Source organism: Numenius arquata, unplaced genomic scaffold (genome assembly GCF_964106895.1).
Source record: "Numenius arquata unplaced genomic scaffold, bNumArq3.hap1.1 HAP1_SCAFFOLD_589, whole genome shotgun sequence".
Taxonomy (NCBI): Eukaryota; Metazoa; Chordata; class Aves; order Charadriiformes; family Scolopacidae; genus Numenius; species Numenius arquata.
The window spans coordinates 2,918-18,018 of NW_027414559.1; the positions used below are offsets into that span (position 1 = coordinate 2,918).

The 15,101-nt window shown below is 62.4% G+C and overlaps 1 protein-coding gene across 2 annotated transcripts; it reads left to right on the plus strand.

The window, feature by feature from the left end:
- The first annotated feature begins 2,338 nt into the window (after positions 1-2,338).
- SARS1 (seryl-tRNA synthetase 1) lies at positions 2,339-14,680 on the plus strand. 2 transcript variants are annotated; one of them, XM_074167205.1, is made up of 12 exons: positions 2,396-2,531; positions 9,376-9,446; positions 9,624-9,704; positions 10,353-10,511; positions 11,012-11,155; positions 11,474-11,629; positions 12,808-13,029; positions 13,120-13,249; positions 13,669-13,826; positions 13,868-13,915; positions 13,958-14,087; positions 14,208-14,680. In XM_074167205.1, exons 1-12 carry the CDS (start codon positions 2,396-2,398, stop codon positions 14,369-14,371), a joined length of 1,599 nt encoding a protein of 532 aa, XP_074023306.1. In that variant the 3' UTR covers positions 14,372-14,680. The 2 variants fall into 2 exon arrangements, with proteins under 2 accessions (XP_074023308.1, XP_074023306.1); XM_074167207.1 differs by lacking the exon at positions 13,868-13,915 and having other exon boundaries at positions 2,339-2,531.
- Positions 14,681-15,101: the final 421 nt, after the last annotated feature.

Consider the following 15,101-nt stretch of genomic DNA (forward strand, 5'->3'; position numbering starts at 1 on the left):
GCCGTGCCACAGCATGCCATGCCATATAATGCCAGGCAATGTTGTGCCGTGCCGTGCCATGCCGTGCTGCACAAGGCAATGCCATGCCATGCCATGCCATGCCATGCCAGGCAATGCTGTGCCAGGCCTTGCCAAATAATGCTGTGCCATGCTGTGCCAGGCCAGGCCTTGCCATGCCAGGCCATGCCAGGTGATGCCATGCCATGTTGTGCCAGGCCACCGTGCCAGGCAATGCCAGGCAATGCTGTGCCATGCCAGGCAAAGCCATATTGTGCCATACCAGGCCATGCCATGCCAGGCAATGTTGTGCCATGCCATGCCAGGCAAAGCCAAGTAATGCCATGGCATGCTGTGCCATCCCAGGACACGCCATACCATGCTGTGCCAGGCCATGCCGTGCCATGCCAGGCCATCCTGTGCTGTGCTATGCCATGCCGTGCCATGCTGCACAAGACAATGCCAAGCAATGCCAGGCCAGGCAGTGCTGTGCCAGACCTTGCCAAATAATGCCATGCCATGCTGTGCCAGGCCAGGTGATGCCGTGCCATGCTGTGCCATGAGAGGCAATGCCAGGCAAAGCCAAGCAATGCTGTACCATGCCATGCCATGCCATGCCATGCCATGCCAGGTGATGCTGTGCCATGCTGTGCCAGGCCACTATGCCAGGCAATGCGCAGCAATGCTGTGCCATGCCAGGCCACACCATACTGTGCTGTGCCAGGCCATGCCGTGCCATGCTGCACAAGGCAATGCCAAGCAATGCCATGCCAGGCCATGCCAGGCAATGCTGTGCCAGGCCTTGCCAAATAATGCCATGCCATGCTGTGCCAGGCCAGGCCATGCCATATTGTGCCATGCCAGGTGATGCCATTCCATACTGTGCCATGCCAGGCAAAGCAATGCCATGCTGTGCCATGCCAGGTCACACCATGCCAGGCCATGCCAGGTCATGCCATGCCATGCTGTGCCAGGCCACCATGCCAGGCAATGCCAAGCAATGCCGTGCCATGCCAGGCCACGCCGTGCCGTGTCATGCCGTGCCGTGCCAGGCGAGATGTGCCACAGCCCGGCTCCAGCCCCGTGCCCGCCTCTCCCAGCCCAGTGGCCACCAGCACAAATTGACCCATTTGGGCGATTCTACCCCAAAATGGGTGCCCCCAGCATGCCACCGCCACCACGGCTCAGCGTGTGCCCACCCCGTGTGGGGCATCCCGGGGGTCCCCATGGCATCGCTCCCCAAGCTCCTTCCCCGCAGACCCCGGGGTCCCCTGGCATGGGGGGGGATGCCAGCCCCTTGGACACCCCCCCCCCATCCATTCCCCCCCCAGCCCTTTTTACGGGGTTCTCCGAATTTTCTAGGTGGTGCCGGGGGATCCACCCGTCCTGGCACCCAATAAAGACGGATCTTTGTGACCCCCGCCTGGGTGCCCCGTTCTGGGGGGGGGGGAAATGGGGTCCCCACATTGTAAGGGGGGGCACATAGGACACCTCTGGGACCCCCCCCAGGGACCAGATGGTGGGAATGATGGGGGGCTGCTCCTATGGTGGGGGGACCAACACCCCCCACCCTGGCCTTCCCTGGGGGGGGGGACCATGTCCTGGGATGTGACACCCCCCCCCCCCCAGTGAGGGCCAATGGCCGGTGCTGGGAGGGTCGTGGGGGGGGCATCCAGGACATCTCCAGGACCCCCCCAGGGACTGGATGGTGGGAATGATGGGGGGCTGCTCCTATGGTGGGGGGACCAACACCCCCCACCCTGGCCTTCCCTGGGGGGGGGGACCATGTCCTGGGATGTGACACCCCCCCCCCCACCCAGTGAGGGCCAATGGCCGGTGCTGGCGGGGGCGGGGGGGGGAGACACACAGATGGGGGCTGCGCTGCTGCTGATTGGGGAGCCATGGGGTGTTGTGGGGTGCCCTGGGGGAGGGGGGGGGGGGGGGGGCCGTGGGGTGCCATGGCGGGGGGGGGGGGGCCACGGAGCGTTGAGGGGGGGGGTGTGTGTGTGCAAGCTGATGGGGGGGGGACGACGACGACACCCCCTGGTGGGGGCACCCAGGGACCACCAACATACTCGGGGAGGCCGAGGAAGCCCCGGGGGGGCTCGGGGAGGGGGGGGGGCAGACACCCAGTGTCCCCGGGGGGGGTGCTCGGTGGGGCCCCCCCCCCGCCGCTCCACCAGGGGGCGCTGCTCCCCCCCACAGAGCGCCCCCAATGGGGGCGCTCTGTGGGGGGGAGCAGCGCCCCCTGGTGGAGCGGCGGCGGCTGCGCAGCCCGTGGCTCTGCGCATGCGCCGCATCTCTCTCCCCCCCCCCCTTCCCGCGCATGCGCCTCAGGGAGGCGCTGACAGGAGCCGCCGGCGCCATCATCCTCCTCCTCCTCCTCCTCATCATCATCATGGTGCTGGACCTGGACCTTTTCCGCGCCGACAAAGGCGGTGACCCCGCCATGGTGCGGGAAATGCAGCTCAAACGCTTCAAGGACCCGGCGCTGGTGGACGCGCTGGTGCGGGCGGACGGCGCCTGGCGGAGGTGTACGTGGGGGGGGGCGGAAGGGTAGGGCCGGGCCGGAGGCTGAGGTGGGGAAGGGGGGGGGGGGTGGGAGCTGAGGGGACCCGGCACCCCACCCCAACCCCCCCCCCCGGGGGTGGGGGACCCCCAGGAGGGCCTGGGACCCCCAGGAGGGCCTGTCACCCCCCAGCAAAGGGGACCCTCTGTCCCAGACTGGGTATGTCCCCCTCTTACACGCCCCCCGAGGGTGGGGGACCCCCAGGAGGGCCTGTCACCCCCCAGCAGAGGGGACCCTCTGTCCCAGACTGGGTATGTCCCCATTTTACACACCCCCCGGGGCGTGGGGACCCCTCTCAGTCCCCCAGCCTGGTGGCCTGTCCCCCAGGTGATGCCCCCCATTTGTTCCCCCAGGGGATGGGGGATCCCTCAGGGATCCTTCTCTTCCACCACCCCCCCACTTTGGGCTAGGAGCCTAGCCTCAGATTGATCCTCAAACCCCCTCACTAAGGCGGGGTGACCTTGGGGGGTCCCTCCCACCCCCCGGGGGGGGGTCCCTCCCGCCCCTCCACAGCCCTGGGGGATCTCCTCGGTGGATCTCTCCCCTCCGGGGCTGGGGGATCCCGTGGGTGGATCCCTGTGGGGGCAAGGGACTTGTCCCTGGGGGGATCGCCCCCCCCTCACTCCCTTCCCTAGGGCTGGGGAGAGGTTTTCCCGCTGCTTCCCCCCGCTTTCCCCCTCCCCAGGCTTGGGGGCAGATCACCGGTGCCGGTCCCCCTCGACCTGCACGTGGATCCTCACCGGTGATCCAGCCCTACCGGTAATCCGCAGGGATCCGCTCCTGCCGCGGGATCTGGCCAGGCAGGGAGGGGGGGGGTCCCGGTGGATGGGTCCGTCCCACACGCTGTCACCCCCCCCCTCCTCGGGGGTAAACCCATTCCCGGGCAATTCGAGGGAGCAGGAGCAAAGGCCCCATCACCCCCAGCCTGGGCAGGAGGTCGGACAGCGGGAGCTGCCGTCCAGCCCCGTTTTGGGATGCCTGGGCACAGGGGAGGGTGTGGAGGGAGGCGAGGAGGGGTGGGTACCCCAGAAACCCGCAGTTCCCAGGGCACCCCGGTCCCCCTCGCCGCCGCCACGGGATGAAAGAGGCACCTTTAAACACTCCTTTAATCCCATTGCCTTGATGTGAATGAGCCCGGCCCTGCTTAATCACGCCCGGCGCGTCTCCTGGCTCTGGCCCTGCCGTCAGCGCCGCTTTAATTTTACCCGAGAGCCTTTCATCCCACAGGACAAGCCGGCTTTCAGGGCCGGCGGTGGGGGCTGCGCCCCGGCCCCCTCCCCGTGGGGCTGGGGCCCGTCCCGGCGGCAGTGGGTGCTGCGGGGAGGGGGGTGCGCCGGTGTGTAACCAGGAGGCGCAGGGCTGGCAGGATGTGGTGGCGAGCAGCCAGCTGATGCAATCCGGCATCTGCGGGTGCCGTGGGCTCCATGGGAGGCTGCCAGGGTCGTGTTTGCCGTGCCCCGTTCCCTGGCTCTTAGCCTTCTTGTCTTTCCTGACTCTGGCTCATCCCCCGTGGGTCTGATCCCGCCTGGAGATGGGGGTGTCACCCTCTTGGGGTGACACATCCCTGGCATTGGTGTGTCTCTGATTTGGGCTGCCAGGAGGGGACAGTTGTGTGTCAGTCTCTGTCTTTCCCAGGGCTGGTGTCACCAAGGGGGTCCTCGCTGGTCCCCTCATTGAACAGCCCAAATGTCATCATTGTGGCCCCAAAGCCTTGGATCTGCTCAGCCCTTGGTGACCCCATCCCGGTGCCGGGGTCCTGGTGGGGCTGTGGTGCAGTGTGGCATCACTGGGGGTCTTTTCAAATGACACCCCTGCTCCCCACATCTCTGCCAGGGTCGTGTTTGCCGTGCCCCATTCCCTGGCTATTATCCCTCTTTGTCTTTCCTGACTCCACATCGTCCCCCATGGGTCTGATCCCACCTGGAGATGGGGGTGTCACCCTCTTGGGGTGACACATCCCTGGCATTGGTGTGTCTCTGATTTGGGCTGCCCTGCCAGGAGTGGATGGCTGTGTCCTGGGCTCTGCCCTTCCTAGTGCTGGTGTCACCAAGGGGGTCCTCGCTGGTCCCCTCATTGAACAGCCCAAATGTCATCATTGTGGCCGCAAAGTCCTGGATTCCCCCAGGCCGTGGTGGCCCCAGCCTGGCGTGGGGATCCTGGTGGGGCTGTGGCCCCATGCATCGCTTGGGGTGCTTTCAAATGATACCCCTACTCCGTACATCTCTGCCCCACATCATGGCCAGCCCCACGCCGTGCTCTCACATGGTCATACCCTCCCCTGTCCTTCCAAAATTCCCCGGACTGGTGGCGTTGGGCATCCCTGGAGCTGTCGTCCCCTCTCCTGCTCCCGCCTGAGGCTTTGTGGACCCCCTCAGTGCCAGACGGGGATCCCAGCCCTGCTCCCACCGGTGCTGCTGGCTGCGCCCCGGCCCCCTCCCCGTGGGGCTGGGGCCCGTCCCGGCGGCAGTGGGTGCTGTGGGGAGGGGGGTGCGCCGGTGTGTAACCAGGAGGTGCAGGGCTGGCAGGATGTGGTGGCGAGCAGCCAGCTGATGCAATCCGGCGTCTGCAGGTGCCGTGGGCTCCATGGGAGGCTGCCAGGGTCGTGTTTGCCGTGCCCCGTTCCCTGGCTCTTAGCCCTCTTGTCTTTCCTGACTCTGGCTCATCCCCCGTGGGTCTGATCCCGCCTGGAGATGGGGGTGTCACCCTCTTGGGGTGACACATCCCTGGCATTGGTGTGTCTCTGATTTGGGCTGCCAGGAGGGGACGGTTGTGTGTCAGTCTCTGTCTTTCCCAGGGCTGGTGTCACCAAGGGGGTCCTCGCTGGTCCCCTCATTGAACAGCCCAAATGTTGTCATTGTTACAGGAAAGCTACGACATGGTAGCAATTACGGAAACTTGGTGGGACGAGTCCTAGGACTGGAGTGTGGCCATTGATGGCTACAAACTATTCAGAAGGGACAGGAGAGGAAGAAGGGGTGGAGGTGTTGCCCTCTATGTGAAGAAATGGCTAGAGTGTGAAGAGTTGTTGCTAAAGAATAGCCATGAGCAGGTAGAAAGCTTGTGGGTAGGAATTAGAGATCGGGACAACAAAGGGAACCTTGTGGTAGGAGTCTACTACAGGCCTCCTGACCAGGCAGAGCCTGTCGACGATGCCTTCTTACTCCAGCTGGAAGAGGCATCACGATCACAGGCTCTCATCCTGCTGGGTGACTTTAACCACCCTGACATCTGTTGGAAAAGCAACACGGCTGGCTGCAGGCACTCCAGGAAGCTTCTAGAGTGCCTAGACGACAACTTCTTGAGACAAGAAATCACCAGCCCTACTCGAGGAGATGCATTGTTGGACTTGTTGGTCACAAATGCAAGTGAGGCCATCAGGGATATCAAAGTTGAAGGCAGTCTGGGCTGCAGTGATCATGCTCTAGTGCAGTTCACTCTCTTAAGAAGTTTGAAGCCCAAGAGGAACACCGTCAGGACGCTAAATTTTAAGAAAGCGAACTTCCAACTCTTCAAGGAGTTAGTAAATAGGACCCCGTGGGAAACTGCCCTTAGGGACAAGGGAGCAGAACAAAGCTGGCAGATCTTTAAGGATGCTCTCCATAGAGCACAAAAGATCTCAATCCCAACATGTAGGAAATTGGGTAAGGAAGGCAAGAAACCACCACGGTTGAGCCGGGACCTGCTGGTCAAACTAAGGGGTAAGATGGGGCTACACAGGAAATGGAAGAAGGGACAGGCAACCTGGGAAGAGTATAGGGATGTTGGCCGGCTGTGTAGGGATGAGGTCAGGGAGGCCAAGGCACAGCTAGAATTGGACTTGGCAAGGGACATAAAGAAAAACAAGAAAGGCTTCTCCAGGTACATTAATCAGAAAAGGAAGGTTAAAGAAAATGTACCCCCCCTAATGAGCAGCAATGGGGAACTTGTATCAACGGAGGAAGAGAAGGTGGAAGTTCTCAATAATTTTTTTGCCTCGGTCTTCACTGGCAACCCCTCTCCTCCTAGCTCTTGTGTTGATGGCCCACAAGTTGAGGATCCAGGTGACAAAGTCCATCCCACTATAACTGAAGGCATGGTACGTGATCACCTAAGGAATCTAAAGATATACAAGTCCATGGGACCTGATGAAATCCATCCCAGAGTCCTGAAGGAACTGGCTGATGAAGTTGCAAAGCCACTTTCCATGATATTCGAAAAGTCATGGCAGTCAGGTGAAGTCCCTGCAGACTGGAAGAAAGGAAACATCACACCCGTTTTTAAAAAGGGAAGAAAGGAGGACCCTGGGAACTACCGACCTGTCAGCCTCACCTCTGTGCCTGGGAAGATCATGGAGCAGATCCTTCTGGATGCCATGCTTGGGCACATGGAGGACAGGGGGATGATTCAGGACAGCCAACATGGCTTTACTAGGGGCAAGTCCTGCCTGACTAACCTAGTGGCCTACTATGATGAAGTGACTAGGTCAGTAGACAACGGGCAACCTATGGATGTGATCTATCTGGACTTCTGTAAGGCCTTTGACACAGTTCCTCACAACATCCTGCTTGCCAAATTGGAGGGATACGGATTTGATGGGTGGACGGTTCGGTGGATAAGGAATTGGCTGAATGGTCACACCCAGAGGGTGGTACTCAATGGCTTTAAGTCCAGATGGAGAACAGTGACAAGTGGTGTCCCTCAAGGGTCCGTCCTGGGACCAGTACTGTTTAACATTTTTATCAAAGACATAGACAGAGGGATTGAGAGCACCATCAGCAAGTTTGCAGATGACACCAAGCTGTGTGGTGTTGTCGATACACCAGAGGGACGGGATGTCATTCAGAGGGACCTGGACAGGCTGGAGAGGTGGGCCCAGATGAACCTCATGAGGTTCAACAAAAGCAAGTGCAGGATTCTGCACCTGGGAAGAAACAATCCTCAGTATAAATACAGACTGGGGGATGAGGTGTTAGAAAGCAGCCCTGAGGAAAGGGACTTGGGGGTGCTGATGGACGAGAAGCTGGACATGAGCAGGCAATGGGCTCTCGCAGCCCAGAAGGCCAATCACATCCTGGGCTGCATCAAGAGAAGTGTTGCCAGCAGATCCAGAGAGGTGATTCTGCCACTTTGCTCTGCTCTGGTGAGACCTCCCCTGGAGCACTGTGTGCAGGTCTGGAGCCCTCAATATAGAAAGGACATGGACCTGATGGAGTGGGTCCAGAGGAGGGCCACCAAAATGATCAGGGGGCTGGAGCACCTCTCCTATGAGGACAGACTGAGGGAGCTGGGGTTGTTCAGCTTGGAGAAAAGGAGGCTCCGGGGAGACCTCATAGCGGCCTTCCAGTACCTGAGGGGGGGCTACAGGAAGGCTGGGGAGGGTCTGTTTACAAAGGCCTGCAGCGACAGGACGAGGGGCAATGGTTTTAAGTTGGAGAAGGGGAGATTTAGATTGGATATTAGGAAAAAATTCTTTACCATGAGGGTGGTGGAACACTGGAACAGGTTGCCCGGGAGGCGGTTGAGGCCCCTTCCCTTGAGATATTCAAGGTGAAGCTCGACGAGGCCCTGGGCAACCTGGTCTAGTTGGGGGTGTCCCTGCTGACTGCGGGGAGGCCAGACTAGATGACCTTTGGAGGTCCCTTCCGGCCTGGACCCATCTATGAATCTATGAATCTATGAATTGTGGCCCCAAAGCCTTGGATCTGCTCAGCCCTTGGTGACCCCATCCCGGTGCCGGGGTCCTGGTGGGGCTGTGGTGCAGTGTGGCATCACTGGGGGTCTTTTCCAATGACACCCCTGCTCCCCACATCTCTGCCAGGGTCGTGTTTGCCGTGCCCCGTTCCCTGGCTCTTAGCCCTCTTGTCTTTCCTGGCTCCACATCGTCCCCCATGGGTCTGATCCCGCCTGGAGATGGGGGTGTCACCCTCTTGGGGTGACACATCCCTGGCATTGGTGTGTCTCTGATTTGGGCTGCCCTGCCAGGAGGGGACGGCTGTGTCCTGGGCTCTGTCCTTCCTAGCGCTGGTGTCACCAAGGGGGTCCTCCCTGGTGCCCTCATTGAACAGCCCAAATGTCATCATTGTGGCCGCAAAGTCCTGGATTCCCCCAGGCCATGGTGGCCCCAGCCTGGTGTGGGGATCCTGGTGGGGCTGTGGCCCCATGCAGTGTCACTTGGGGTGTTTCCAAATGACACCCCTGCTCCCCACATCTCTGCCAGGGTCGTGTTTGCCGTACCCTGTTCCCTGGCTCTTATCCCTCTTGTCTTTCCTGACTCTGCCTCATCCCCCGTGGGTCTGATCCCGTCTGGAGATGGGGGTGTCACCCTCTTGGGGTGACACGTCTCCAGTGTTGGTGTGTCTCTGATTTGGGCTGCCCTGCCAGGAGTGGACGGCTGTGTCCTGGGCTCTGTCCTTCCTAGCGCTGGTGTCACCAAGGGGGTCCTCCCTGGTCCCCTCATTGAACAGCCCAAATGTCATCATTGTGGCCGCAAAGTCCTGGATTCCCCCAGGCCATGGTGGCCCCAGCCTGGCGTGGGGATCCTGGTGGGGCTGTGGCCCCATGCATCGCTTGGGGTGCTTTCAAATGATACCCCTACTCCCTACATCTCTGCCCCACATCATGGCCAGCCCCATGCCGTGCTCTCACATGGTCATACCCTCCCCTGTCCTTCCAAAATTCCCCGGACTGGTGGCGTTGGGCATCCCTGGAGCTGTCGTCCCCTCTCCTGCTCCCGCCTGAGGCTTCGTGGACCCCCTCGGTGCCAGACGGGGATCCCAGCCCCGCTCCCACCGGTGCTGCTGGCTGATGGCTCCCTCCCCTCTGCTCTCTAGGCAGGTTTCGTGCCGATAACTTGAACAAGCTGAAGAACCTGTGCAGCAAAACCATCGGAGACAAGATGAAGGTGAGGCATCCAGGCAGACGGTCCCGGCAGCGATTCACTGCTGGGACGTTACTAACTGGTGGCATCTCCCCCAGGTCTCTGCTCCCCGGACCTCGCCCTCTCATCGCTGAGGAATAATTTTACCCTGGAGCTTTGCTCTTTAACCCTGCTGGGGTTTTCTTTTTCCTCCTCCTGCAGAAAAAAGAACCCGTGGGGACAGACGAGTCTGTCCCGGAGACTGCGCAGAACCTCGATGAGCTCACGGCCGACGTCCTGGGGGTGAGTCTCACCCCGTCTCCCCCCACTCTGCTGCTGGGCCACCCAGTTTGTTCGGAGATTTGCCTGGAATTGCCTGAGTTGGTGGTGTGAGGTACCCAAAACCCCAGCACGGAGCGAGGGGGGGCTGCCTGACCCCCAGCATGGAGCGAGGGGGGGCTGCCTGAAGCCCATGCCTGGAGGATCCTTATTTCCCCCCCCCCGTCCCACACACCAATAATGAGCTCTTGCTCCGTGTCCTTCATCTAAAGACTCTCCTGCGCTTCCCAGGGGATCGGAGCAGCCTCACTCATTCCGTGTCCTCTGCAAGTCCCTTCCTCCCTACCCGTTCCCCTTCCCAGTTTGTTAACTGGGGTGGTTAATGAGCGTGGCGCTGGCCGGCTCTCGCTGCCATGGAAGCTGCCTGCTCCCCCGTGTCCCTGCTGGGCGCCGTGTGACGCCGTAGCTGGCTCAGGCCCTTTCAGAGCCTGACTTATGTCTGTCCTTTGTCCTCCGGGGCTGTTGTTTGATGTCTTCAGTCCCCGGTTTCGCTCCAGAAGCCGCGGCGGTGGGGCGAGGGGCCGGGATTACCCGTCCTCGACTACCAGCCCCCTTCCCTTCTCCCCGGCGTTTTCTTCCTTCGCCCGCCTCAACCCGGGTCCCCGCACGCAGGCTCTGCAGGTCTCCCAGATCAAGAAAGTCCGTCTCCTCATCGACGAAGCCATCCTCAAGTGCGACGCCGAGCGCCTCAGGCTGGAGGCAGAACGTTTCGAGAGCCTGCGGGAGATCGGGAACCTCCTGCACCCCTCAGTGCCCATCAGCAACGACGAGGTAGGGATGAGAGACGAGGTAGGGACAAGAGCGAGCTCAGGGGGTTCATCAAAGCCAAACAACTGCCTTCAAGCAGCAGGGGGGGCTCTCTGCAGGGAGATCCCCCCCCCCTACCCTCCCCAGATGAGCGGGCGGGTGAATGGAATCTGCATGACAAGACAGGGTTTCCTGCCGGGAGCAGACAAAGAGCAGCTCAGACGAGGCTGGACACGGCCATTGTTGGGGGAATACATGGGAAAACTCGCTTCCAGCCGGGCACTGGGATCCCCCTCCCCTGCCTTCATTCATCCAGCGGGAATATTGCGCTGGGGCAACACAATCGGGCCGGGCCGGCTGCCAAGTGGCCGCATAATAAGTGACCGGCCGGGATGAGGACTGGGATTCCAGGTTCCCAAACTGGGCCCGGTGCGATGCAGAGACTGGTGTGATGGCTGCCCTGGGAGCTGAGGTGATGCTTCCCCCCCCACCTCCGACTTTCTCTTCTCTCCATCTTTGTTCAGGACGCTGACAACAAGGTGGAGCGGGTCTGGGGCGACTGCAGCTGTAGGAAGAAGTATTCCCATGTGGACCTGGTGGTGATGGTGGATGGCTACGAGGGAGAGAAGGGGGCCATCGTGGCCGGCAGCCGGGGCTACTTCCTTAAGGTGCAAGCCCAGACCCCCCCGCAGGGGGCACGGAAATAATGGGATATGGAGGGAGAGCTGAGGGAAATGAGGGGGGTCTGGGGTGTCCTGGCTGAGGTGACAGGAGCCTCTGCGGTGACGTGAGCTCGCGCTGAGCTGGCTCGTGGCTGGGACTAGCTCTGGCCTCGCTGGTGATGCCACCGTGGCCTGGGCACCCTCCGGATCTGGCATCCCTGGAGCTGCCGTGGGCTCCGTATGTTCCCAGACCCGCTGATCCAGAAGGGATGGCAAAGCGGGAGGGGTGTGTGTGTGACAGGCGGTGCCCTCCCTTGTCCCCAGGGTCCCCTGGTGTTCCTGGAGCAGGCGCTGATCCAGTATGCGCTGCAGAGCCTCCGCGCCAGGGGCTACACTCCCGTCTACACCCCCTTCTTCATGCGGAAGGAGGTGATGCAGGAGGTGGCCCAGCTCAGCCAGTTCGACGAGGAGCTCTACAAGGTGAGCGGCTCCGCGTCTCGCCGCCTGGCACCCGCCGTCCCCTCGGGCCACCGGCTTTCGAGCCGCCGCCGTGCTGTGTCCCCCGCCATCCCCTTGGGACAGCAGCTTTCTGACCGAGCCACCACAACACCATGGCCCCCCCGCCGTCCCCTCCGGGCACTGGCTTTCCGACCGAGCCACCGCCACACTGTGTCCCCTGCTGTCCCCTTGGGGCACCGGCTTTCGAGCCACCACCACACCGCGTCCCCCACTGTCCCCTCCTGGCACTGGCTTTCCGACCGAGCCACCGCCATGCCGTGTCCCCCACCGTCCCCTCCCAGCACCAGCTTTCTGATCAAGCCGCTGCCACGCTGTGTCCCCCACCATGCCCTCTGGGCACTGGCTTTCCAGCCACTGACACGCTGTGTCCCCCACTGTCCCCTCCCGGCACTGGCTTTTGAGCCACTGCCGTGCCATGTCCCCTGCCATCCACTTGGGACACACTGGCTTTCTGACCCAGCCATCACCACACCATGTCCCCCAGGTCACTGGCTCCTCAGGGCAAAGTCTCCTCAGGGCACTGGCTTTTGAGCCACCACCACGCCATGTCCCCTACCGTCCCCTCAGGACACCAGCTTTCGAGCCACAGCCACGCCGTGTCCCCCACCATCCCCTCGGGCCACCGGTTTTCTGACCGAGCCACCACCTCATCTCGTCCCCCGCTGTCCCCTTCCTGACACCAGCTTTCTGACCGAGCCACTGCCCACGCCATGTCCCCTGCTGTCCCCACTGGGCCACTGGCTTTCCAACCGAGCCACCACCATGCCGTGTCCCCCGCTGTCCCCTTGGGCCACCAGCTTTCAAGCCACCACCACGCTCCGTCCCCCACCATCCCCTCCCAGCCACACCGTGTCCCCCAGCTGAGGTCCCCTCTGCCCCGGCGAGGCCACGGCGGTGGCTCCCTTCTGCTCCATCTTCACGGCTGACGCGGTTGCCATGGCGGTGCGGTGACGGGGAGGTGGCTCGTCCCCAGCCTTGCCGGCGGGAGGCCTGTGGGGGGCCTTTTGAAGGAGGCCAAACGAGCAGCTGCTCCTTTCCCGAGCCCTCCTGTCCCCAGAGCCCCTTCGCTTGCCTGCTCATCTGTCCCCGCAGGCGCGGGAGCAGGCTGGGGACGAGGTGGCTTTTGTCCCCCTTTCCAGGTGATCGGCAAAGGCAGCGAGAAGGTGGAGGACAGTTCCATCGACGAGAAGTACCTGATCGCCACCTCGGAGCAGCCCATCGCCGCCCTGCACCGCGACGAGTGGCTCAGGCCCGAGGATTTACCCCTCAAATACGCCGGGCTCTCCACCTGCTTCCGGCAAGAGGTGGGCTCCCACGGCCGCGACACCCGCGGCATCTTCCGCGTCCACCAGTTCGAGAAGGTGAGAGGATGGGGGAGATTCCCAGTGGGAATTGGGGGTGTGTGTGTTGTATCCGGGGGCCCTGACGCCACCGCCGGCGTCTCTTGACAGATCGAGCAGTTTGTCTACGCCTCGCCCCACGACAACAAGTCCTGGGAGATGTTTGAGGAGATGATGGCCACCGCCGAGGACTTCTACCAGTCCCTGGGCATCCCCTACCACATCGTCAACATCGTCTCAGGTAAGGGCGAGGAGGGGGGAGGGCCACCTCTTTCTGGGCCGCGGTGGCCACCTCTGCCAGCGCCTCGGGTGTCACCCTGGCCCTGACCCACTTTCTTTGGGGACGGCGAGACCTGGCGAGGGAGAGGAGGGAGGAGATGTTTTCTCTGGAGATCTTCTCTGCTCTGGGTCCACCAGGAGTGGGCACAGGGCCGGGTTTGTCCCCGCTGTCCCTTCCAGAGGGACAGTTTGAGTTTCCCAACTCCTGGAAACTCTTCCCAGGAACATTATCCCGTTTAAACGTTGGGCAGGAGCTCCGTGTTCCTTCTGAAGTCACCTGAGGAGGCTTCACGCCGTTACCCGTCCTGCCATCCCTGGAGATGGGTGAACTCAGGGTGGGGTGTGTGGGACCCCCACCCCACCCTGTGTCCCCCTCCCCAGGTTCCCTCAATCACGCCGCCAGTAAGAAGCTGGACCTGGAGGCCTGGTTCCCCGGTTCCGGAGCTTTCCGGGAGCTCGTTTCCTGCTCCAACTGCACCGACTACCAGGCGCGGCGCCTGCGCATCCGCTACGGCCAGACCAAGAAGATGATGGACAAGGTGAGACCTGGGGGGGGGGTGTTTGTGGGGGGGGTGGGCAGGTGGGTGGGTTTACCTGTTCGTCCCCTCCGACCCTGTCACCTCCCCGTGTCCTCTGTGTGTGTGTGTGTGTGTCCCCAACTCTGCCGCAGGTGGAGTTTGTCCACATGCTCAATGCCACCATGTGTGCCACCACCCGCACCATCTGCGCCATCCTGGAGAACTACCAGACCCAGGAGGGTGTCCTCGTCCCCGAGAAGCTCCGGGATTTCATGCCCCCAGGTAATGTCCCAGAACACACACCCCCCCAACACACCTTCCCCTTCCCTGGGTGATGTCCCCGAGTGTCCCCAGGGGGGTGTGTGACACCGTGTGTGTCTCCCCCGCCACACCTTTGCCCAGATCTTCGGGAGCTGATCCCCTTCGTCAGGCCGGCCCCCATCGAGCAGGAGCTTTCCAAGAAGCAGAAGAAACAGCAGGAGGGGGGCAAGAAGAAAACGCCGGGGGGGGGCAACGAGCAGGTGCTGGAGGAGCAGATGCAGAACATGGGGGTCAACAGCGCCTGAGACCTCTGTGTGTGGCCCCCCCTGCCCCCCCCCCCCCGCCTCGGGGGACCTCAATCATCCTCCTGCCTCCATCGCCGCCCATCACCTCAGCTTCGGGGCTTCACCGCCTGCCCCCCTGCTTCCCCTCGCCCCCCCCACCCCGCGGCACGGAGCACGGGGAGGAAGGACTGATGCTATGGGGGCTCTGTGCCCCCCCCCCCCCTCAGCTCTACGTGTGTGTCCCCCCCCCCTTGCTGAGTGGGGACCCCCCCGACGCCTCAGGGACACGGAATGTCCTCTCCATCCATGCAATAAAGCCAAGAACTGCTGACCTGCGTGTCCCTGGGGGGGTCCAGTGGGGGGGGGGGGGGGTCCAGCCTGGCGTGGCAGGGGGGGGGCAATTCTGGCTGCCGTTCCCCCTTCTCTCCCTGCCCCCCCGGGAGGCCCCCCGCCAGCCCCACACAAATGGCTGGGACAAAGGAGCCCATTTGTAATTCAAATTGGGGCTGGGGGAGCCCCCCCCCGGCCCCAGCTGCCAGCCCACTTCTCCCCCCCCCCGCCCCAGAAAGGGGTATGTTGGGGGGGGGGGGTTGGGTGAGCTAGGACGTGCCTCAGTTTCCCCAAGGGGAGGGGGCTTGCTGCTCCCCCCCCCCCCCCCCAGCTCCCCAGTTTGTGTGTGGGAAACCCGTGGGGTGCTGGGGAGGGAACCCAAGAATCTGCTCCCCCCCCCCCCCCGCCAACTCCAGCTGCC

Bases quoted from the DNA above. Each gene is read 5' to 3' on its own strand.
- SARS1 (XM_074167205.1), top strand. From the start codon at position 2,396: ATGGTGCTGGACCTGGACCTTTTCCGCGCCGACAAAGGCGGTGACCCC. The intron at 9,447-9,623 runs GTGAGGCATCCA...CTCCTCCTGCAG, and splicing joins CCATCGGAGACAAGATGAAG to AAAAAAGAACCCGTGGGGAC. The intron at 14,088-14,207 runs GTAATGTCCCAG...ACCTTTGCCCAG, and splicing joins CCGGGATTTCATGCCCCCAG to ATCTTCGGGAGCTGATCCCC.